This window comes from Peromyscus eremicus, chromosome 18 (assembly GCF_949786415.1).
Source record: "Peromyscus eremicus chromosome 18, PerEre_H2_v1, whole genome shotgun sequence".
NCBI classification, from domain to species: Eukaryota; Metazoa; Chordata; class Mammalia; order Rodentia; family Cricetidae; genus Peromyscus; species Peromyscus eremicus.
In genome coordinates, this window is record NC_081434.1 from 36078133 (window position 1) to 36103891 (window position 25759).

At 43.5% G+C, this 25759-nt stretch overlaps 1 protein-coding gene across 2 annotated transcripts in view; it reads right to left on the reverse strand.

Annotated features, from left to right (window-relative positions):
• The window catches only part of Anks1b (ankyrin repeat and sterile alpha motif domain containing 1B), a 77949-nt gene that overhangs the window by 30115 nt on the left and 22075 nt on the right, over nt 1–25759 (reverse strand). For both annotated transcript variants that reach the window (XM_059245701.1, XM_059245700.1), the window contains exons 3-5: nt 21311–21439; nt 19216–19287; nt 369–380 (exon numbers count right to left, since the gene is read on the reverse strand). In XM_059245701.1, the coding sequence (XP_059101684.1) occupies nt 369–380; nt 19216–19287; nt 21311–21439 (213 nt within the window). The remainder of the gene's footprint in view (nt 1–368; nt 381–19215; nt 19288–21310; nt 21440–25759) is intronic.

The window sequence follows — 25759 nt, forward strand, 5'->3', positions numbered from 1 at the left end:
GGATATAATAGTTATAGCAGAGTCACATAGGACCACGCAGGATTTTAAATGGCTTGATGATGACCAAGCCTTCCAGGAGCAGTCCTCAGCCACAGCAAAATGCTAGACAGACAGGTATGCTACTTTATCACACAGCTCGGCCATATTCCTGCAGGCTAAGCTCCCATGACAGATGCTCACACTGGTTTCACGTGCGGGGGTCTGCAGCTTCTTCAGTTCATTCAGCCGCCAAAAGTTTCCGTGTGATTTAGTATGTGCCTTTCCTGCTTAGCCCTGCCATTCATCACCAGTCACCCACAGCCTTGTTTACTTCATTTTCCTCCATGCATCCTCTTAATCATCACATTAAACATCGGAGACGAACTCACCTGACAGTTAGCCTGATGGATTTTTCCACGTGAGACAGGTAGGGACAGAATAGGAGAGAAAACACATGGAAAGGTGTGAGAAAAAGAAACTGGTTCAACAGTTCACCGACAGTGTAAGTTCATTAAAAAGTAGAGGACGCCACAGAAGGAGAGAGCAGCCTTCCTGGACGGGAGCAGATGCAGTGAGCCATTCACTGGCCCTGCCTGTTTTTCTTTCTCTGTTTTCTCATCTTTCTGTTTACTGGGTCGCAGAACCTTGGGGCTGGCATGCAGGAAAGGTCCACTTTGAGCCTTAGCCAGCCAACTCTCTACATCAGGGGACTCGGGAAAAGGATAGGGACTTCTCTGATTTATTTATATCACTCAATATCCCATTAAAAAAAATTCTGAAATGTGACCGGATTTAAAGAAGGCTTTTAACGGGATGAGTGAAGCTCACTGCACTCAGTGGTGATGGTTATGTTGTACCTTTTGTTGAATCCCTAGAAGAGGTCTTTGACATTGTCCTCACTGTCCTGACACAAGGTGTGTTTTTTTTTTTTGAGAGCTACTATATCTATTTCAGAGATGAAGACATTTACTAAGAGTATTACTTAAAATTTATTGTTCCAGATAGTACATAAAGAGAAGCCCCTTTGAAGTGAATTTTAACTAGTTTTAAAATTACCTAGACTTGCCAATTTTCTTTTACAATTGCCAAAAAAAAAAAAGTCGTTCTAAAAAAATGGAATATAACATTACATACTTTCATGTTTGGAATGTTTTTCCTAACCACTTCTGAAAAATGTGCAAGACAAATCAAAGGCAAGGCTAGAAGAAATCACATGCTGTGTGCTAGTTTGAAGGCAAAGCAGTGGCTGAATTTGTGATTAGGAAGGCCGGGGCAGCACAGGCAATCATTTTGTTGACTGAATTTTGTGTGAAGAACTCTTTGCAAAGCGTAACAATGGATTTCAGCAAATCACCTCGCTCATCTCTTGCCATGAGTACTTTCTCCCGGACAGACCTATTTGTAACCTGAAACAATATATAACTACATTAAGATGAAAAAACACCAATATTTTATGTAGTATTAAGAAACACCCGTCTGTTATTTGTTCAGCCATTGAGTCGTTTTTTTTTTGGGCCCCCCCACTGTGCTAGTCAATGGAAAGCTCAGGGTCCGTTTCAAGGATGTGAAATTTTGTGGGAATGCCGCTGCTCAAACTGGCCACCCAAGTTAGTGCTGTGTCGAGGAGAATCTAAGTGGGAAACAGCTGGGCAAGATGGCTTCCAGGGACGAAGGGCATGGCAGCCTAGGAGCACATCTTGGCTCACGCAGCACCCACTCTTGGCTGAGCTGGACGAGAAGCAGAGCCACAGGGTTGACACACGCAACAACGGCGATGTGAACCGAGTACTGCTGGAACAGTGAATCGGGAAATGCTCACCTTGAAAGGGCAAGGCAGGTATTAATAAACACATTCATTCGTCAAGACTGATTGCCGGCTAGGGAGCACTGAGCTGGCTTGGAGGGGGTAAACAGCCATCTGAGGGGCAATAACAGGGAAAAGGGGTTGTAGTAAGAACAAAGTCACATACACCTATAAATGAGAACTCTAGGTGGGTTAGGTTAATGGTTAGGGAAGGAGGGTAGAGTAGATTTGAAAGGCAGAACTTTCCCTGCCAAGAGCAGATCCACTGCTAAGTAGGGAGGGACTCGAGAAAGTCAGCTCTGGTGGCTGCACGGAGGATGGAGTGAGGGACACCGGAAGCCGCTGTGACATCCAAAGGGCAGACTCCAGCAGGACTGAGGTGGAAGCGCGGATGACAGGGGGAAGAGCCCCACAACTGAGGGCGAAGAAGCAAGAGGCTCTCTGTGACATCACAGGAAAGGAATGAGTGGTACAGTGTCACAGATGAAGCAGCCTTGAGCAGAGACTGCGATGCCAGAGGGGAGCATCCTTCGGCAAAGACACACGGAGAGATGCTTTTACGTCTTCAGCATGCTGATCACTAAGAAATGAGAGATGAAACGCAGATGTTGGTGGGGTGGCTAAGGAGGTGGGAGCAGGTGGGGTGTCTTAGGGTGGAGTGAGAACCCCAGGGGAAGATTAATCCTACCCCCCATTTTCTTAGGACAGGGTTTCACTGTATAGTCCAGGCTGGCTTTGACCTGGTAATTCTCTTCCTCAGCCTCCTGAGTGCTAAAGTGCACAGGTGTGTGCTACCACATCTGGTTGGAAGACACATTCTTTTTTTATTTCTTTTTTTTTTGAGAAAGGTCTTGCTATGCTGCCCTGGCTGGCCTGGAACTCACAGAGATTCACCTGCCTCTGCCCCCCAGTGCGTGTTAACACCATGCTGGGCAGAAGATGAATTTTTAAGCTCTAGCAAAGAAACTAGGGATGGAGCTGGGAGAAAGCCCACAGACGACGTCACAGAAGTCAAGGAGCTGGTTGATTAGAAGGCAGGGGCAGTGCCCAAATGTCCTAAGAATGAAGGAGACACCAAAAAGCAGTCCCTAGCAAGCGTCTGGCATACGGAGGACTGCTGCTTTTATTGGGTTTATGGGGTAAAACCCCAGGCTTTAGTAACAAGAAAGGTCCGTTAGCAATTTTGTTAGTGGTAGTTTGAGGAGAACTTGGGCAGTGGGCAGAGGACACTGGTTTTAGGCTGACCTGAAGGCCGCAGAGGTGATTTCTGTCACCCTTGAGACTCCCCGTCAGATGCTCATCCAAGCTCCACAACAGAGGAAAGACAAATGGCCCCACAATTCCTGCCCCCTTGGCAAAGGCAGCGCTGAGGTGTCAACGTCCAGGCTGGGCACAAGTCTCTAGGGTGGCAATGTTGGAAGTGGCCATACATTCCAAGATGGAGCCCAGACGGTCCTCTCCCTACTGGGTCCTTTGACAAGAACATGCTGAACTTGGCCAGCCACCAAGCTCAAGGGGACCAAGGGAGGTCTGCAACATCATCTTCCTCCACCAAGGCAACTGTCTTTTCTAGAAGGGCCAACAATCCTGCCTCTTTTTAGGGGGAAGTTCTGATGGTGTGCTTTGACGGAGTTTTCAAAAGAAGGCGCTTTATACTTTAATGAAAGATGAGCGCTTGTAAAAAGAAGGCAAATATATTCAGTCTTCAGGGAGGCAGGAAATCTAGTAAGCGTTCATTTCGTGAAAGCTTTATGGGTACTGGAAAGGAAGCACAGTGCTTCTGCTCCATCATGGGTAGTCATAGAAGTCTTGACTCCCCTGATTTCTTCTCCAACATGCCATCATGGGTCCCTCCTCTTCCCCAGGGCTCGGGACACTTTGACCTAACCATTCACCACTCGAGTAACAAAGGCTGAGCTCAGGAGACCTGGGTTTTAGGACCTAACTTCCTGCTTTGCTGTGTGTCTGTCTGTCTGTCTGTAGTCACGATGCCCTCATGTTCATGTGGAAGATGCAAGGCTTATTAACTTGTATAAAGAAAATTCCTGCATGAGGAGGGAGCTCAGGGCAAGCTTCGGTTTCTAGGTGTTTTGCTCTGTCCTAAGGTCTCTGTGGAATTTCTGAGGTTTCCTGGCCTTCAGATTCTCTCTCCTTTGGTGCCAGCCTTATACAAGGGATTTGCAATGAGAACCTGCTAACACCCAAGCAGCAGAATATTCATGGGTAAGGCTCCAAATGAGCTTTACTCCATCTTGTTTCCGGGGAAGAGTGCTATAGGAAAATGCAACCATATTTTTCTAACTTAAGATTATTATTCTTTTATTATTGCAAGTGAAACAGTATTTGGTTGCACAGGGATGCTGCATGTCTGAAGTCTGCACTTAGTTCTTGGTTTAGATAGTCTGTATTCACCAAGCAGGGCTGAGTCATAATTTCATATCTGGAACACTGTTCCTAAGAAGTAAGTAACTGAACACTTTTAGAGATTTTTTTTTTAAAGAAGGGATTTTAGATTTATCAAGAAAAAGAAATAATGTTCTTCTCCCTTTCCTGTTTGTGTGGGTGTGTGTTCCTATGTGCATTTGTGTTCCTGTGTGTGCATACACATGTAGAAGCCAGAGATCAACTACACAGCTGTCCTTCTTCAGACAGGATCTATCACTGGCTTAGAGCTCACAAACTAGTCTAGTCTACCTGGCCAGTGAACTCCAGGGATCTACCTGCCTCTCTCTTCTCAGCACAAGGATTTCATGCGTGCTCACCAATTTTTTTGTAAGATTTATTTTATTTAATGCATAGATTTTTTTTTTTCCCTTGCATGATGTCTGTGTACCCCATGCATGTCTCATTCCTGCAGAGGCCAGAAGAGGGTGTCAGATATCTGGAACTGGAGTTACAAATGATCACGAGCCTCCGTGTAAGTGCTGGGAACTGACTCTAAGTCCTCTGCAAGAACAGCCAGTGCCCTTAACGGCTGAGCCTACTCCCTCATCTCTCATTTTTGCATGGGTTCATTCCTCAGAACCCCAGGCATTCAATCTTGCCAGGCAAGCGCTTTCCCAACTGGCCTACCTCCTCAACTCTGTCTTACTTTTTTTGGTGTAGGGTCTCAGCTAGCCCAGCTGGCCTCAGTTACAGCGGAGGGTAACTTAGAACTTTTGATTATCCTGATCCATCGCCCACACGCTGGCACGGCAGTCGTGAGCTACCACTCCAACTTTTCTTTCTGTTGTTAAACGTAAACTAAGAACTCTTTGGCACTGGGTCGGAAATCATCTCTGGCGTTTTTACTCCAGCCTTAAAGCCTGTTCTGAACGGAAGTGCAGTTTCCCTTGGCATTGTGGGGGCTTGGTCTGAGAGTAACTGATGCCAGAATCTGGATTCTCTTATATAAAACGGAGCATGAATTGCAGTAACCTCTGCACATGTTCTCATTATTTTAAATCATCACCGTCTTATAATATCTAGTACAATGTAAACAATATATGCCATTGTTTTTATGTACTGCTTATGGGACAATGGCAAGAAATAAAATGCACATAAGCACAGGTGCAACACTTATCGCAAATATTTCTGCAGTTGGTGGATGCAAAATATGTAGCTATGGAGACTACCCACTAGCTGCGCCCCACCCCCACCTCTTTCTCTTTCGATGTCTTATCTGTGTGGCTCAGACTAGCCCTGAACTCCTAATCCTTCTCTCTCAACAGTAGTCTCTCGGTTTTTTTTTTTTTTTTTTTTTTTTGGTTGTTGTTGTTGTTTGTTTTAATTTGGCCTCCACCCTCACACAAATGGGTGAGTTCAGGGACATCCTTTCTGAGTGCATGGACTCACTGATGTCAGAGCATGCTTTTCCTGAGTGGGCATGAGTGTGGAGAGGCTCACGATGGGGTTAGGGGTAATTCAGTTGTGAGCCATCAGGCTCGGTGAGAGTGAGCTTTATGTTCCCAGTAAGAATCATTTGTGCCTCGGCAGCCACAGAGGCTGCCTTAGCCTCAGCCAGTCAGTCAGTCTTCCTCCCTTCCTTTCTTCCTTTCTTCTTCCTTCCCTCCCTTCCTTCCTTTCCTTCCTTCTTTCCTTCCTTCCTTCCTCTTTGTGTGTGTGTGTGTGTGTGTGTGTGTGTGTGTGTGTGTGTGTGTGTGACAGGCAGGTGCACTCACCCATTTGTGTGAGGGTGGAGGCCAAACACCATCACCTAGCGTCTTACTCTGCTGTTCTTCTTCTTATTTATTTTGAGCCAGGTCTCTTGCTGCACCTAGAGCTCATTGGTTGGGCTACACTGACCAGTGAGCTTCCACAACATGTCTGTTTCTGTCCCTCCAGGGCTGGGGTTACAGAGCTGCACTGCCACACTTGGCTTTTCTGTGGGTGCTGGGGATCCAAGCTCAGGTCCTCACACTTGGGCGGCAAACACTTCACCCAATAAGCCATCTCCCCAGCCCTCCCCTCCTCCTTACAATCCCCTGGTTACTCACAGCCTATCCGAAGCACAGGCTGGGGAAGAGATTTCACGGGGCTACCCTGAGAATACTCTCTAATTAGACTTTCAGTCCTGAGTCATAACTATTTTGCCATCTACCACTTTCCTTAGTTACAAAAGCGTAATGATGATATTCAGTTTTCTCAAGTAAATTTAAATAAGGTCGAAGAGTAATGCGTTGTAGCCTTCAGTGACTTTCAAATGATTAAAATCTATAGGAGGCAGAATCATGATCTTTTACGCAGCAAAACTAGCTAGGTTGTGGGGTAAGGCATAAAAAGCAGTCCTCGGAATAGTTATTCAAAATGAACCCTCACCCTGTAATGAGTTTTACAGGGCAGTCAGCGCCAAGGTTGCTTTCTGGGGAAAGTCTTCTTGGGCCTCCCATGCTGACACAAGGCTTTCTCTTTGTGCTCATGCCTGGAATTTCAAGGGCTCTGCTTCCCTAGAGCCTAGAGACCCACCCACGGCTGTCTTGACTCTTCTCTATGACCACTGGTAGACAGCCATGTTTCGCCCTACGGAGTCGGTCTTTTTTCAAGTCACAAGTAGATAATACAGTCACTTCATAGGGTTTTCTCCTGGCCACTGACACCAAACGGTGACACCAGCATGAAACTGGGGTTATACAGAACCTTCATGCCCTGCCACTGAGAGAGCCATGGTACCCCAAGCCTGGGAAGACATGATGTGGGGCCACTGAGAGAGCCGTGGTACCCCAAGCCTGGGAAGACATGATGTGGGGCCACTGAGAGCCATGGTACCCCAAGCCTGGGAAGACATGATGTGGAGCCACTGAGAGAGCCATGGTACCCCAAGCCTGGGAAGACATGATGTGGGGCCACTGAGAGAGCCATGGTACCCCAAGCCTGGGAAGACATGATGTGGGGCCACTGAGAAAGCCATGGTACCCCAAGCCTGGGAAGACATGATGTGGGCTATGAAGAGGCCCTTGGGGTGGAGAGACCTGCCGTGGTAGGTGGGTTTTCAGCCTCTGGGAGGGAAAGGCTGGATCAACTGTACCCCAACTCCCGATGCAGCACCAAGAGAAGCAGGAAGGGCTTCTTAGAGAGCAGGATGATGACTGGTGGCAGCCCGGGAGTTTCTCGCTCTGTATTTCTTTAAAAATAGTTGGGGTTCTTGACTGTCCCTAAATGAGTGTCTCATTTGGCTGAGAAATGGGTCTAAATAACTTCACGGGGCTTTTGTGGTCTCAAGAACTCTGGCCCAAAGGTCAAGGGAACTGGGACCCTACACAAGACTATGTGACATGAACAGTAAGCAGTGGCCATTCCGAACACGTCTCCTTGCTGCGAGGGTGAACTGCTATAGAGCTCACAAAGTCCTGCCAAAATCTAGCCCGGCCCAAAGTGATACCCTCTGACTCTGTTCTAGGCCTGGCCAGTCTCCAGGCGCAATGGCACCAGGCGTCTACCCAGAAGAGCTGACCTACACAGCATCCTCAGTGGAATGCCCAGGGAACCAAGACAGCGGCTCTCCACCTATGGACTGTATCTGAATTCTGTAAAGGGCTTGGTAAATGACTGGCCCGCACCCAGAGGCGTGGGAAAGTGGGCTGGGGCCTGTGTATTCGCAGTTCTAACAATTTTCCAGACGCTGCTGATGCTGCAGGTCTGGCTCCCCCCCCCCCCCCCCCCCCTTTAAGAGCAACTGCTCTAAAAAACGCAGTCGATCAGTTTGATTGAACGTCCCTGTCAGGTCTGCGCTCTGACGCTGTGCATGCAAACTCAGCCGCGAAGCATCCCGCGTTCATGCTAAGGAGCCAGTTTATCAAAGCACTTGACAAGTGATTTCCAAAACTCTGCCATTAGCGTTTCTCGCGACAGCTCTTGGTCCTGAGAGCAATTAGCAAGGATTATTTAATCCTTTCATGGTTCCCAGGGACTGTGAGAGCTGAAAACATTCTTCACATAAAGTAAGAGTCATAAAGAGATAATAGAGTTACATCCAGAATAGATGTTGGTGAGACTAGATGGCATACTGGCAATGCACAGCTTCTCATGAAGTCCCCTGTTCTCTCCGCTAGGAGCGGGCATGTCAATATAATAAGCCCATGAGGCTGAGACCCAGTGCTGGATGCTCACTTACTGCTTGTGAGTGTGTAACTTGTAGTGAGTTTTTAGAAGGCAGCCTGGCAATGGTTCTGTAGAATTTCTAGATGGGAATACCCTTTGGCTCCACTGCTCCACATCTAGTGGCCGATCTAGGGACATAATCAGCACTTTAGAAGAACCCTGGTTATAATTTCAAAACAACTAGAAATGGACACAATAACCAAAGGAATCGGCTGAAGAATTGTTTCAACTGTGGAGTGGAATATTGTAATCAACCACTAGAAGTAATACTGAGAATGAAGAGTTACTGAAATACTTCTCTTTTTTAAATCCTCAAATATAACTGTGGTTTAAAATAGATCGTAAAACAACAGGTACAGAACATTTCCAGTTTTTAGTGAAAAAGTAATGCCCAGGAGTGCCTAAGTAATCAGTTTGAAGGATCACACATGAACAAGGTGTTAACAGAGGGATGTTTACCACTTCTGGGTGGTAAAATTAGTTGTTTTCATTTCTTCCTTCTGTTCTCTCTCTCTGTCTCCCTTTCTGTCTCTGTCTCTGTCTGTCTCTCTCTCTCTCTTTGGAAGCAGATAACCATGACTTTATATCACTTTGCAATAAAAAAAGACTTTTTTGGTTAAATTTTTAAAAAATGATTTTTAGCTTAACAAGACGATTGAGTCTCTCTCTCTCTCTGTGTGTGTGTGTGTGTGTGTGTGTGTGTGTGTGTGTGTGTGTGTGTGTCTGTGTGTGTGTGTATACACGTGTGACAACCTTGGCTACCTCTCCTCAGATGCTGTCCACCTTGTTTTTATTTTCCTGTATATGATATGTGTGTATATATACACACACGTGTGTACATTAGTTGTCATACTCTGTTGCACTCCATCTTTTTTTTTTTCTCACAGACTCTCTCACTAAACCTGGCACTCACTGACTGGCTGGACTGGCTGGCTGGTGAGCCCCCAAGATCATTCTGTCTTTGCCTCCTAGCACCAAAATTATAGGCGTGCATCACCACACATGGCTTTTTTCATAGTGGGGGATTTAAACTCAGGTTCTCACGCTTTCAAAGCAGCCACATTAGTGACAAAGCTCTCACCCTAGTCCTGTGCTGAGTCTCTAAATCTATTACTTGTAAATACAACTTCAGGAGTGTATGTGTGCGCGCGTGTGCGTGTGCGTGTGCGTGTGTGTTCATCTGGATTTTATGATCCACTGATGAGTTCATCCTTTTGGGAGGCTTCACAATACAGAGAACAAGACCACAGGAAGGTAGCCGGGTACAATGGCACATGCCTGTAGTCCCAGCCAACAGAAGACTAAGGTAGGAGATTTGCGAGTTGGATCCCAGCCTGGACTACACAGTAAGACCATGTTTCAACAATAACAACCAAACCAAGCCCAGAACCCCTAAAAGTGGCATAGGAGGAGACGCTTGGCTTCCTGGCTTCCTTCCATTTCTCCCTGGCTATGTGGCTAGCTAGCCTCTCTGCTCAGTTACTTCATTTCTAAGATGGTTAATGAAGAGTCCTCTTTGTATAGATGTGGGGTTTACACCCGGTAAGTCAGTGTTTGGTGCGTAGTTGACACAGATGGATTTCAGCCAGTGCTGGTATTTGGAGGGTCTTAGGATGTACCCTTCCCCCCAGCACACCAGGCTGCTACGGTGATGTTCTGACAGTAGTGAAATTTGTTAAACAACGACCGGTAAACATAACTATGCATTTGGGTCAAAGACAACTTATTATTTATTTGAGACAGCGTCTTGAACTTGCACTATAGCTCAGGATGGCTTTGAACTTTGGATCCTCCTGGCTCAGTCTCCCCAGTGCAGGTGTTGACCTATGTGGCCAATGATGTTCACTTAAATAAACATATTTAGAGAGAGATTTTAAGACAAGTGGAGATTAAGGGAAAAAAAAAAGGCACTGCCATCTTTCTGTGCACTGGGAAGTAGCTCATTGGTGGTTGTCAGTACGTGAGAAGCATTGGGCTCCATCCTCCCCACAGAGTCCAGTGGGTCCCGGAGGAAGGTGGGGACCTGACTCCAGGATTCTCTCTGAAGGTGACCATCTAAAATGCAGACCTCAGCACTCAAGAGGCCCTGGGTTCAATGCCCAGCATCAAAAATCAAAACAAATGAAAAAAAAAATGGATTCCTCCCGGAAATTTTGTCAACAGAAGTTTAAAAAAGGTCCTTTACATGTTTCCCCATCCTGGTTCCTGAGAAGCCTTTCTAAAGACAAGTCTGCAGATGGCAGTTTCTCCCAGAAGAATCTGTGCAAAGACAGACGATCTAATCATGGCTTTAGACTGAGTCCTTTTTAAGGAAGGAGGCATTCTAACTTAAAAAAAAAAAAACCAGACAAACAACAAAACAAAACCTTTCAGCTTCCTTCCACTGACTTTCTTTGAAAGCACAGGGAAGAGCAAAGACCGCCGTCCTGCTTAGACCAAAACATTGCCTGTTACCCAGAAATCTACATATTTAAAAAGTCACCCTGTAGAGCTGCTTCCAGCTTGAAAGTTTAAAAGTTACCCAAACTAAGGAGAAGAGATGCCATGAGACCTATGGCGAGAGTACAAAGGCTCTGGGAACTAAGGGCTCCAGAATCTTAATATGCTCCAAGGTCCTGCCTAGTCTCGACTTTAAAAGAACTTAAAATATGCCTCTGTTCTCTCTTAGTCTCATTAAAAAGCAGGCATTTCCTTCCTGCTCCTCCCCTGTGTGTGTCTCTCCCTCTCTGTGACCCACTCCTCCCCCCCCCCCCCGTGTGTGTGTGTGTGTGTGTGTGTGTGTGTGTGTGTGTGTGCACGTGCGTATTCGTGTGCATGTTGAGAACAGAAGTTAATGTTGGTGTCTTCCTCAATTACTCTCCACCTAATGCTTTTGAGACAGGGTCTTTCACTGAACCTGGAACCCAGCAATCCTGCTAGACTGGCTGAGCTCCGTGGATCCTTCTGTCTCTACCTCCTAGAGCTGAAGTTCTAGGCTTGTACGGCTTCGGCCGCCATTTTACCTGGGTGCTGGTGAACATTCCTTAACTAAAGGCCCCATGCTTTCAAAGCAAGTGCTTTACCACCTGAGCCTATGCCCTAGCCTAGCCTCCTTTTTTCCCTTTTAAGAGCAATTTCCAAGACCTCAAACACCCGTGAGTAATGCTAATTGCCAACCGTGGGCCTGGAGAAAGTAGGATTGCAGAGAGCATTGCGTTGAATATGATGGCCTATGTTTTCTAATGGCATAATTAATCTAATTAGGGAAGTGATGGGACTCTGTGTGTTAGCGATGATTGAACTCTAGAGCGAAATGCAGGGGTGGAGGCAGGGTGTGGAGAAGACCAGAGAGGAAAAATTAAACAGAACTTCGCATGGCCAGAACTAAGGCCTAGCTCGCTGAACACTGTAGGTTGTGGAATCTTCAGAGTGGGAAACACTATCACAAAACAAACCCATATACATCATAGAATGGTCAAACTAATATCCTTATAGCTTTGTAAACAATTCAGTCCCACAGACAGTGTCTGGAAAGAGCCACTTCCGACTGATTTAGGGACAGATGGATCACATATCAAACTGCAGAGTTGCACCCATCATCTTGTAAGAAGCTTCCTTTCTCACCTGTTTTCTCCATTTTGGAAATGGACTTCATAGGGTGGAAATGAAAGTGTAGGATTCCTGCAGTTTAGAATACACTCTTACATACGATGGACATAGAAACCCAGAACAGTGAGAGGGATAGCGGCTTCAGAGTTGGGGGGGGGGGGGAGAAAGAAATGAAAGAAATGAAAAGAAATGAAAGAATCTCAAGTAAATCTGCCCATGATTTACTCTTTTTTCCCCCCAAACATTTGGAGGAAGAAGCCAGCATGTTTTGCGAGGGGATGGGAGCAGGCACTTGGCATGCATCGCTGTATCCAACCATCACAACAAAGCAGGTACCACAGAGACAGCCCTGCTTTCAGGAGGGGAGAGGTAGCATGAGCCCCCAGACATTCACACAGGGCCTTGTGAGGAAGACAGAAAGAAAGGGCATCATATTTAGCACCCTAGAACTAGTATTTCCCCCAGGGGCTGACCAGGAAATGATGCCTGTGTCGTAGAGCATGGATTCAGCTAGAGAATCAGACCACTCACATAAAAAGGCAGCACTGAATGACTGTTAAGATTAGAGAGAAATCTTTTCTGACTCTCCACATGTCAGTAGTACGTCTGCAGAACTGTTGGTGTACAGGAAGTGAGCAGCTTGGCTACTACGAAGGAGCAACACCATCCCTATGCCTCAGTGCCAAAGCCTCTCGGGCTTTTTATTAAACACAACCTCAAAAGACAAGGCAGAAATGGCAATGTTGCCCAGTAATGAATCATCAGGGTTCAATGTCAGATTCTACTGAATTTTCACCAAACACACTGAAGAAAGAGGGACATTATTTAGAGTTTGCATCCAGGGGGTAAAATATCTTGGAATAAACAGCCTGGTACAGGTGGGGTGTTTTTATTACAGCATCTGTAGTATTTCCAAAACATGGGAACAACCAAGAAGAAATGGTAGATATGTCATGATGTATTTGTAGAGCCCTAGAACTCTGTTAACAGAGTTAACTCTGCAAACTTCTTTAGTTAATACTGAACACCAATACTGGCCCTAATTGGGACAAATATGCCACACTAACACAGAAATTTCATAAAAGGGGAAGCTGTAAATTCAGTAGCTGTAGAGGGAGTGTATGTGAGTGCAGTAATTTATGCACTGTTTTCCTGCAAATCTAAAACAGCTCTAAAGAAACAGAACGAATTTCAGGGTAGAGAAACTACTGTGGAAGGTAATGGTAGACACAGGTCATTGTCAGTTTGTCTGGATTTACAGGAAGTTTAGCAGCAAGAGTGAGGCCTACTGTAAACTATGGACCCAGGTATTTACAATGCCACTTATGTGTTGATAATGGAGGATGCACACATGTTGGTTAGTGTGCTGGTTGGTTTTATGTCAACTCGACATTAGCTATCTGAAAGGAAGGAGCCTCAGCTGAGAAAATGCCTCCATAAGATCTGGTCATAACACATTTTCTTAGTTAGTGATTGTTGGGGGAGGGCCCAGCCCATGGTGGGTGAGGCCATCCCTGGGCTGGTGGTCCTGGATTTTATAAGAAAACAGGTTGAGCAAAGCTATTGGGAGCAAGCCAGTAAGCAGCACCCCTCTATTGCCTTTGCAACAGCTCCTGCCTCCAGGTTCCTGCCCTGCTTGAGTTCTTGTCCTGACTCCCCCCCATTGATGGACTACAATATGGAAAGTGTAAGCCAAATAAACCCTTCCCTCCCCAGCTTGCTTTTGGTCATGATATTTTATTTTTTATTAATAATTTTTCATTCATTTTACATCTCAATGTTTCCTCTCTCTCCTCTCCTCTTGTTCCCCCTCCCCACTCTCCTCTATCCCCCCATCCGCTCCTCCTCTGTCTCCCTTCAGAAAGGGGCAGGTCTCTTGTGGGTGTCAACGAAGCATGGCACATCAAGTTGAGGCAGGACCAAGCTCCTCCCCCTATATCAAGCCTGGGTGGGGCAATCCAGCATGGAGAATAGGTTCCTAAAGGCCAGCTCAAGTGCCAGGGACAGGTCCTGTCCTGTCCAGGGATCCTGATCTGTCCCACTGCTAGGAGCACCACAAACAGACCAAGCTACATGACTGTCACATACATGCAGAGTGCCTAGGTTGGTACCGTGCAGGCTCCCTGGCTATTGGTCCAGAGTCCATGGGCTCCCACCAGCTCAAGTCAGCTGTCTCTGTGGGTCCCCCCATCATGTTGGTTGTAATATATCATGATAGTAATAGTAATCCTAATTAAGACAAGTTGGTGCCAGGATAGTGGGTACCAGTATTGCTGTGATAGACCTGACCACATTGTTGTAGGGGGACTGTAGAAGGACTTTGAAACTTTGGGCTAGAAGAGACTTTGAGCATTGAGAGCTCAGTGGGACGTTATGTAGGAGCTCAGAAGGTAAGAATGTTGTGAGCTGCTCAGATGATGGAAACCTGGCTTATGAAGTTTCAGAAGGAAGCAAAGACTCTACGGGGCCTTTTGTGTGAAGAATCTGTGGTTTTTGTCAACTGGGGCTGAAGAATGGGCTGTGATTAAGAAGAGACCGGCATCATTGAGGTGAAATCTGGCAAGTGTTTTCCAAGAGCACAGAGAAGCTGTGTTCCAGAGGCAGCCAAGGTTGTATTTTGTGCTGGCAGTTGAACTTGGTAATATAAGAGTGACCCAGGTGGTGTTGGTTTTGAAGGCATGAAGGGGTCATGGAGAGGAGCTGAGGGGCAGGGTTGGAGCCCTGAGGAGAGCCCAGGAGAGGCTACCAGTGAAAGTGCAGCCGGTTGTAGCAGAAGACCCCATCATTTTTGAGATGTCAGTGCCATGGGATGACCACCAAGAACAGCATCAGCAGTGGAGTGGAGCCAGCCTGAGTTTGGAAGAGAAACTGTGTATGTCATAGAGAACGGAGCCAGAGAAGTGACCCAAACCCTTTGGAAGTTCAGAAGATCATGAGTGAATCCTAGATAATTGGACATTGAGTTATTTATATTTTTGGAGTTTGGATTTACTTTGTTCAGACTGGAACTGTGCCCTGGCTCTTTCCTCTTGAATTAAGAAAGTATTTATTTATTTATTTTTATTTTACTGGAGCCCAAGGTTGAGAGACTAAATTTTAAGACTTTGGATTTTAAAGAAACTGAATTTTTGAGTGTTAGAATTTTTAAAGAGTGTGTGACTTTTAAAATTTGGAATGTTTATATTATAATGTTGATATTAATACGTGATCTTGGGGAAGAACAAGAAAGTAAAGGTTATGACTTAACAATGTGTTTGTGTGTCAAGTTGACAAGGGGTCAGTTGTGCTCGCTAGTTTTATGTCAACTTGACACAAGCTAGAGTTATTGGAAAGGAGGGAACCTCAATTGAGAAAATGCTTCCATAACATCTGGCCATAAGGCATTTTCTTAATTAGTGAATGATGGGGGAGGGCCCAGCCCATTGTGGGTAGTGCCAACCTTGGGCAGGTGGTCCTGGATTTTATAAGAAGGCAGGGTGAGCAAGTCATGATGAGCAAGCCAGTAAGCAGCGCCCCTCCATAAGCTCTGCATCAGCTCCTGCCTCCAGGTTCCTGCCCTGTTTGAGTTCCTGTCCTGACTTCCTTAGTGATGAACAGCAATGCTGAAGTGTAAAGCCAAGTAAACCCTTTCCTCCCTAACTTGCTTTTTGTCATGGTGTTTCATCACAGCAGTAGTAACCCTAACTAAGGCAGTTAGGAAGTATACAAGAAGCATTTGCTCCTTTCTTAAAATTTTTCTGTCAAGCTAAGTGTGCTTAAAAAAATAGTCTATTAAAAATCAATCTATTAATTAAAAACATCTTAAGACTGTTTGGAAGAGGAAAAAAAAGTTTCACCTGAGCAAACGAAATTATTCCATACTGTGTAATAATGTGAACTAAACTACCCTCTAACATATTAGTTTATTATGGCAGGTTTTTAACTGAAATAATACACACAATAAAATACCAGGAAAGAGCCGGGCGGTGGTGGCGCACGCCTTTAATCCCAGCACTCGGGAGGCAGAGCCAGGCGGATCTCTGTGAGTTCGAGGCCAGCCTGGGCTACCAAGTGAGTCCCAGGAAAGGTGCAAAGCTACACAAAGAAACTCTGTCTCGAAAAACCAAAAAAAAAAAAAATACCAGGAAAGAAATGAAAATTATTTCTATTTTCAGAACTTGAGGGGACCTTAGAGATGGATGGGTTTACACAGACATGGAAATTATCCAGTTGTAAATATCAAATACTCCCCATGCCTCTGAGAAGAAGAAACTGTTCAGAGTCTGCCTGAACAAGAATGAATATTGTAAAGTATGCGTGTGGGAGAAAATCAACTTAGCAATAGGAACATTGTTGAAAGTTTAGTTTATGTTAATGCATTGGAGTATGTCCCATGTTACTAGATATATCTGCACCCAGATGGTTTAATCTGGCCAATGCTAACATCATGGATTACTTAGGGTTTCTGAGGCTATTTCTTAGGTACATAAGCAGCCCACCTTTCTAGCTATTATAAAACTCAAGACATGATATAACCTATGCAAATCTGCGATGTGCTTGATCCTGGAGATTGTCAGGGCAGGTTATTAAACTTTCATTGGCTTTTGTGTTCTAATACGTAAAGGAAGACAATGGTGACATAGGCTGAACATTCCTAATCTGAAAGTATGAAACCCAAGGTACTCAAAACCCTGATACTTTCTGAATGTCAACACAATGGCACCCACAGAGAATTCTTTGTGCAATGGGTTACAATCAAAATGATGGTACACTATGAAATACTGCATAAAGTTATCTTTGGACTTTGTATACAAGGTGTATGTGAAACAAAAATCTCATTATGTATATGTAAATAATCTGAGGAGAATTGTAATTCAAATTACTTCCAGAACCAAGCATCTTGGATAAGGGCAGTGCCCACCTCATGGACTAATTGAAACACTATGCAATTCTCTTGGGCTAGGCACCCAAGTGCAAACTGTTCTTAGCCCTAATGAACTGACTTCAGGAGACCACAGCTTTATTTTCAGGATCATTCACCAGGATGCCTTCAGCTGGTGGCAGTGTGAACACACATCTTAGGTGATGCATCTATCAGTGCAGTAGAATCACATGCTCACACACTGCTCCCCTCCAGGGAACTGTCAATGCAGTGAAGGTAGGAGCCACATCTTAGCCATCTCTGTTAGCAAACGACACTTAAGAAAACACTTCTCGAAATCCGATTTGCTTCTCACTGAGAAGTTTTCATTTCAGCTAAAGCGTATACTATAGAGCAGGAAACTTCTTTTTCTCAATTAAAAAGATTAAACTGGGTTAAGTTTTGATCTGCAGTGCCTTAGCCTAATACTATTACTGTACATTGACTTCCAAGATATTTGTATCCTAAAATATGACAGCTGGCAAGAACTTGATTGTATCGGGACTTGAGGCTGGACCATCATCATGTTGAAAGCAAAGAAGACATTTTTTGGGTTCAGACTAAAAATGAACTGCAGTTGAGATGCACAACATTTTCAGTCGGTGAAATTTCTAATTTATAACACAACAGTCTCAGACAACTGCTCAGGTCTTCCCTTCTGCCTTTGAAGGGCCTCAGTGAATGCAAATTGCGTTACCATATCAAGACCTGAAATGAATTTAATCAAGATAGCAAATGAGATCTTATGACATTCTAAGAAAAAAATGAAGTTTCAATTTTCATGTAAACTACCTAAAATAAACAGGAAGCAAACCAGAAAGATGACCCAAAGAACAGAGGAATGGTTTTTAAATGGGCAGTTTTTTCTAAGTTTCATTTTAGGCCACAGACAAGTATTTAACTCAATTATTCTCTATTGAGACTATTAAAATGGTTTTGCTATTGCTATCAGGATGTAATTTCAGATCCATTCAATTCTGAGAACCTCACATCACAAGTCTGGTGTATTTTAATGATGCCCCATGCACAATGCACTGGTTATGTTGACTAGAACCCTGTAGTGGCTGGACTCAGGTAATTTAGTTAATAGTATAATTTGAAAGACACCGAATTCATTTCTTGGATAGGCTCCTGGAAATCTCTGAAATCACTGAGGCTTGATGATTGAAAACTTTTCTCTTTTTCACATTGTTTAGTGGTAACAAATTTAGGTCAGATATATTCTATTCAGAACACAAGATTCCCAGAATTATAAAACCAGGAACCCCCTCAAGGTCACTCAATCTGATGTAATTCTCTGAGGATGAAAACATTGTATCAAGAATAAAAGGACTTGGAGGCAAGAAAGCAGTGACAGATTATCCAGGATCAGAATGTGTTAGCAGCACATCAAGAGTTAGACTACTATTTTAATCATTTTGCTCCCTGTTTGATCAAGATATTAAATTAGTGATTGTGTACCAAGGTCTTATTTTTATGGAGATTCACATGTATTTGGTTCCAATTAACACTAAACACTTTGAGTCTGTCTTTAAAATTGCTTTAGCTCAATTACATGTTTTTCATTATTTAAGCTCCAGACTATTCACTCATATGAAATTAATGATGATATGCTGGCCACAAATAAAATCTAGGGCCCTTTTTCTAAGGATCTGCGATTTGATTCTGACTATTTGCCATTCTGAACAGGTCCAACAGTCTTAATTTTTTAATGTCAGATATTTCCATATTATCCACATGTCAGCTCTGGAGGAAGCAAGAATGGGAAGAAAAAGTGAAACGTACTTTGCTTAAAATTCATGGTTCTAGCAGCCACTGATTATGGACGTTCATAATTGCATTTCTGCCAATATTCACTGCCCTTAAATGTTCCACTCTACTCAGATTCAAATGTTCTTCTTGCAGTTAAATAAAACCAAGAACAATTAAGAAGAGTCCACACAAAGTTAGCTTTATATAACATGCTCCTGGTACCTCTGGTTTTGATGGGTTTTGGAGCATTAACAGGCTTTCCAGTGAGCATTCTCAGACTGTCTAATTGGTGCTTAAAAACATTTTCTCGAAACAGACTAAAGGTTACCCCCCAATCTGGAGGATGATCAGTGTTTGTACAGTTAACTTTCATTCTTTAAAAATAATCAGAAGCAAATGTAATATGGTCTAAATATAGCAGAGACATTATCATAAACTACAGCCAGATAAGCCCAAGTCTAAACATCAACAAAGCCCAAACACCTTTTTACATAACACCAACGTGATCAACAGACCAACCGATAAAGAAAATAGCAATCTGAAAGGTGGCAATCTGCATGGACACCCGGCGCTTGGTACTCCAGCTACCAAGATAAAACAGTTTGGCAACACTCACCCGCATCTTTGCGCAGGCATCTTGTGTTGACTCTGTCCCTCTAAGCTCTTTGATCAGCATAGAACCTAAATACTAAAACACACACACAATAATTGGAACGACATATTAAAACGAGAGTATAAATATGAGTAATGATTTGGAAACAAACTGTGGGAAGGCTACTGGCTAGGCTTCTTGGCTGTAAGTTGTTGATAACTTTAAAACAACTAGCAATAACTGGTCCTGAACGGATGGACAGAACACAGCAGAGTCAGCCGTGACTTCTGAGAGCCATGAATTGATCTTTATAAACGTATACGGCACGTTCTAAAGAGGTCAACTTTCAGATCGTCTTTAACTGCAAAATGGGGGTATCTAAAAATGCTTTCCCATTTTTTTTCTGGAGGCAGTAATATCTGCAAAAAATAAATCACACTACTATCAGGGTAATTGCAGGGTTGCATGCGACAGCTGAGGAGCGAGGCAACATGGCCCCGTTTGGGCTTATTCTGCAGCATAGGTAATTAAAACGGGGCTGTTATGAGGCTGGGATGCAGTTTTGGACTTTGTTTTTTTTAATTCACAGCTGTGTGCCCAGTGCTTCCTCCACCTGAGAATGCACGTCACTCTCATTTCATAGGGACAGAGCTGACTCCCTGGTGCAGAGTGACACACGAGGAGCTGGATGGGAGTAAAGGAGAACCTCCCCAGAAAGATATGCCACGTTGCTGCTCTGCGATTGAATCATGGATTCCTGCTACACAGCCCCACTCAGTCTCTTGCTTCCGGTGGGGCAAATCAATTCAAACAAAATGTCTTTGCTGTCTGTGCGTCCCCAGCCCCCACACTGAAAATAAAGTCAGTTCACTTATCAACTTCGTGGCACTTCAGCTGGTTCTTTTGTTTTACCTCTCCTCAATACCTTTCAAATAGTTTTACATGTATTTTAAAGTCTGAACCAAAAGAAGGATTGTAGCAGAGGTTATCAGACAGTGTCCTGCTCACATGGAGGCATCTCAGTGAGTCCTGAGGACCCAGGAGAGGACAGGCTCACTGAGAATGTGCAAGGCAAGGTGGCCAAGGCTCAGTCTAGAGCCTACACCCAGTGCCTTGCTCTGAAAGCCTCAGAGATGTCAGGTTTGAGCTTTGGGGGAAGCCACAAGCCACAGGAGAAGAAGACAGCCCAAGTGAAATACACCCAGACATTACCAGAATGTGTCTCCATCATTAAGAAAAAGGATCTCAGCCAAATTCTTATCTCTTCCACTTTTAGGAAAGTTTGCCCTAACTGAAACATTTCTTTTTTAAAGCAAGTCAGTTTCAAGGTTCAGCCATCTTTTTTTTGGCCCCTTCTGAAGTCATGCCAACCATCACCTGTTCCAAAGCCTACAGGACTTGCTGAACATTCACTGTTCACACGTCTTGGCACAAGTGTTCCTTTCATTCCATAAAAAGGAGAGGAAACAAAAACAAAAACAAAACAAAACACCAAAACACCAACCAACTAATAAAACAAATCAACAAAAAAAGCTGCGTACGGCAATCCATTGTTAATGACAAGGAAAGAATCTTGCATTTATATAAAGTGGCAGACCTGACCTTCTGAGGACACTGGCTTCCTTTGATTTTACTTTTTATTTATGGATATGTGGAAGAAACCCAGGGACCCCCGAATACTAGGCAAACATTCCATTTAAAATTGTGCTTTATCACGTGTTTTTTTTTTTTTTCCCTGAGACAGGGTTTCTCTGTGTAGTTTTGATGCTTGTCCTGGATCTCACTCTGTAGACCAGGCTGGCCTTGAACTCACAGAGATCCGTCTTGCTCCGCCTTGAGTGCTGGGATTAAAGGCGTGCACTACCACTGCCCGGCCACGTGGTTTTTGAAACACACAACTTTATACAGAGGCACAGAACAAAACTTATGCTAACCGGATTCAAAGGGTTTGAAAGCTCTCATTACCTGGACATTTTCAGGAAAAAGGGAAAATGGAAAAGAAACCCTTCAGAAACGTCTGTGATGGACACTTTGCTACATTTTCAACGAATGCCAACTCACCAGGAAACACAGCCTGTATCCCCACCGGTGCCCAAATGCTGAGTCTGGGGTCACTTACAAAAGCTTTGTAGTCACAGGACTGGAAGATGAGCTTTTCCGGATGATGCTGCCAGTACTGAACTGGAGTTGAGGCTGTGGCTTCGTTTGGAGGTCGCAAGGTGATGGAAGGTTCTCCCCAGTCCCCTGTCTGGAAATGACATTTATTTTAGAGGCGGTATAAGCAGCAAGCAGGTTCATTCTCTCTAGCTAGTCTACCTAGTTAGGTTTACCTAACACACCTGAGCTATAAATGCACAATGCATTTGGGTGTGTTATGTGTACATAAATATTTATTACTTCGTTTCTATATGAATTAGTTATATTTTCCTAAAGCTGAGTATAAAGAGGTCAAAATTATTCTATTTTCAGAATGAAACCTTAGGCTAACTAATTTTAAAAATAAAACATGAAAATAATTGTAAGTAATTTACCAATTCATTAATATTCTGTTACAACAGAAAAGTATGTCTGAATTTAAAAAATAATGACTGAAAATTTCAGTTAGAATTCCTTTTACTTTAGAATATATAGTTTCATTCATTTCAGTTCCCAACTATGACATTATCATGTACTATGAAAAATTTTATATCTGTGGGGAAGGTTTTACAGGTAAGATACTACACAAAATGCTAAAGTAAAAAATCCCTAATGGGTGACAGCTAATTTCCCTCACTGGCACTCCACTGCAAAGATGCAGTGTTTCTCTGATGGCCTTGGATGTACTCAGCCACCTTCTGCAGAACTACAGTAGTCCACACTGTGGCATGCTTGTATGAACATTGGCATGTACGTGAGACTCCCCATCCAGAAGCATGTCACATATGATGGGATGTCCTATTAGACACATGTCCACTAAGCCCGACCCAAGACAGGCCATTCCATCATCTCATTTGTTTAATATGAACGAACATTTTTAGAGTCAAAACTCTATCTTGGCAGGTCTTCTCTTGGCTCTAATCTGACTGACGTGTCACAGGTGGAGGACGTTTTATTCTTTTCCATGCTAAGCTTTCTGGCTTCTCGAAATTCAGTTCTTTGTTCTCAAATGGACGCAACTAAAACTAGACAATCTAAGCGTCCCCAAAGCTCCTGTCTCCTCACCCAAACTTGGTTGGCCTTACAGAATTATGAGAAATTATTTTCCTTAGGTATTGGAAGCATATAACAAGGCCTTACGAGCTCCCAAACCAAATAAAGCTTGGCTGGGGACCAAGTTCCATGATGTACTAGCAAAAGGGCTGACACATTGTGGGATTTCTGGGGAGGATTTTCATGGAGTCCATGTACCCTCAGGCACACGTTTTGGGAGAAAAAGGAAGTACATAACTTCCCCTAGAGCCCTTGAAAGGCTGTGGTAATCCCAAAGGCAAAGAAGCTCGGGCCTCCAGGAAAGGCTCAGATCTGTGAGCGCCATGCTCCCTGTGCACTTTAGAATTCTGTTGGGGGGACAGAGGCAGCCGCCCAAGATGGAGAGCCCAAGGCAAGGGCCCTGCCTTCTGGAAATTTCTAGCTGGCTTTGAAAAGCAGGAAGGAAAATTCCGAGTCCTGTAGAAATGCACAGGCCTTTTCCTAACAGTGTGCCCGGGGCATTTCTTCTGTACATGGATCGCCTGGCATCACAGGTGGGCCTTGGTAACAGCATGCCCACCCCTTGGCCTCTCCTGGGAACAGGTGTCTAATGAGAACTCCTTATGTCTTGCCTGTTCTCAGCCATTGTCTGTTTGTTTTGTTCAGGTGTGGGCTTGTTTGTATGTCGACTGATCCACCTAGTGTCTGATATTTTAACACGTCTCATTTAAAATATATAAATGACATTTAAAACCTGTCACGATAACATCAACACTTTTTTTTTAACTTTATGGCCTGTCCCTGGCTCATTATGGAATTTTCTCTTTATATGAGTTATTTGTAAAAGTTATGACTGATTGCAGTTAATTTCAGGATTAAGCTCTTCTCTGATTTTATATTTTGACATTTTCTTTTCCTTATTTCTCAAACGTCTCGCTTTTTATTACTTCTTTAGTCTTTCTTTATAAAGCTGGTTATGCACCGCCCTTAAAAACCCATATAGATAGCAACGTGAAGGCTCTGTGAGATTCACTCCTGCTCTAAAGCTGAGTCTAAGAACCTTTATAACTCTGAAAACACTGCAGCCATGAGCTCTCAAAAGGTCTCCCCAAGTCTAGCAAACAACCCTCACTTATCCTGTTACACTTCTCTCCCTCCCGGCCTCCCCTGAGAAAGCAACAGCAGCACAGGAAACAGGTATTGTACACGTAAGTCACAAGTGACGCCGTCAACAGAACAACACACGTTGCACGCCACTCCGTGGAATGATACAAGAGGAAGCTTTGGGTGACATCCAAAGACCCTTGGAACCGGTGTCTGCTGACGTGACAGTCAGCCAAGCAACAGATCTTCCCCAGGAACCCTACTGTAGTTAGCGGAGGTATAACTTGGCAGAGCTGAACAGGCAGGAGCTGGGGGGTTACTGAGGGCTGCAGGGGAAGGTTCGGGAAGAGAGCTGGGCAGGAGTGGTTGCAGTAAAGCAGGGAAGTGGGGATGTTCCACAAGTTAGTGCATTCGGCATGCAAACCCATGTACAGATCCATTCTCTCACCGTCAGTTAGGCCACGCGCCTTCATGACTAAACTGTACAGACTTAAAGCGGAGCTGCAAGCCAAGTGCTAATCCAAATGTTTACATCATCCATAGAAGTTGTAACGGCCATTTTGGGTATGACAAACCAAAGCACACACTTCTCTGTTGGTAATCATCAAGATCACTTATTTAATAACCGTTTGAAGACATGAGTGGCACATCCACTTAACTGTTTAGACAGCGCCATCAACTGCTCTCCTATGCCTCCATTTGCTCCAAAAGTCACAAACCACCTGCTTTGGAATCCAGAGTGATCTGATAGGACCTCCCCTAGAAGCTATGAGGGAAGATAATTATAGGGGAGGGAAATATAATCCTTACTTTATTTTCCTTGTAGTCTTGAAATGTTGCTTAAATGTTTAAATATTTAAAAATTCCCCACAGGGATTGAATTGACCTTTCTGGAAACAGACTCTGCTGAGTTTTGTCATGCTTTGTGCTAATTCCAGAAACGCATTTTCAGAAAGAAAAGCGTTCTTCGGATTGGATTTACAAGAAAATAATTTTTTCTTCCTTGAAATTCAACTTCGTCTTTCTTAAAACAAAACAACAAAACAAAAAAAAACCCTCTAATCTATGACTATTTAGATGAATTAAAATGTTGATGCTCAGTGCTCTTTTTAGAGTCAATGTGACTGGAAGGACTCCAAATGGGCTTAGTATCATACTCTCGTAAAAGATGGGAATGACCTTGGCCTTGGGCTGGGATTCAGCTGTGCTAGCTGACTGCCAGGAAAAGACAAAAGAGTTCAGAGAACGAGAGTGCCTTAGGTCTCAGCCCTCCCTGAGGTAGAATTAAAGCAGGAATGAGCCTTAGAGGCGCTGACCTGCGTAGTTACTATATGTAGTAGCAGAGAGGATTGAAAAATAAATGACTTTTGCCTTCATAATTTTGAAATTATATGAAATAATTTCAACCAGGAAGCCTTGGGTTAGCTCTTGAAGAGCAAGCTATACATTCATACATACATACAATACCTGTATTTCTTCAGGCAAGTGTTTTAAATTAAATCCAATAATTTTCCAGTTTAAAGTTCTTATTAAAAATTAATAAAAATCAAACAGACCTAAGAGAAGTCTTTTGCCTCAAATAATGGCTGTCATAAAAACTCTTCTTTAATGAGAAACAGCCTAACCTTGGGAACAATGATGCAATAATAGTTAATTAGAGCAACAATGGACTAGGAAAAGTTTGGTGGAGATGTTGGTCATATTTAAAACTGTTACTGATACAGTGATCTTTAGAGGACTTCCTCAAGTAATTACAGAAGATAAATTAAGTCAAATAACTTTTAGTAATTGTCTTCAGGCTCTTTTTTAGCACTTAGAATACTTACAGAAAGCTCTTTAGGTTAAGGACCTTAATATGCTAAGAATTTAGTCATGGCTTAAAACTTCATTTATTGTTATTTGATATATGTTATATATATATATATATATATACATATATATTAAGGCTTTTTATGTTTCATTTTTAAATAAATATAATAGAGGACATTCATTAAACAGGACAAAACATACATCATTAATTAGCACTATAAACTAAAAATTCAACCTTCTAACATTATGGAAAAATATAATTTGATATTAAGAGTTTTAAATGGGACAGGTTCTCTCCAACAGGTATCCATCAACCACCAACCATTAATTCATACTCTGGATGAGTCTGAAGGACTTGTAATTAGGCCATAGATAAAATAATGCAATTAAATTAAACTTTATTTTATACCACTAGCTGAAATATATAACACCACTGGTTGAACTTAGTTATATAAAACTCACAGATGCCCCTTGGTAGATTTTTATT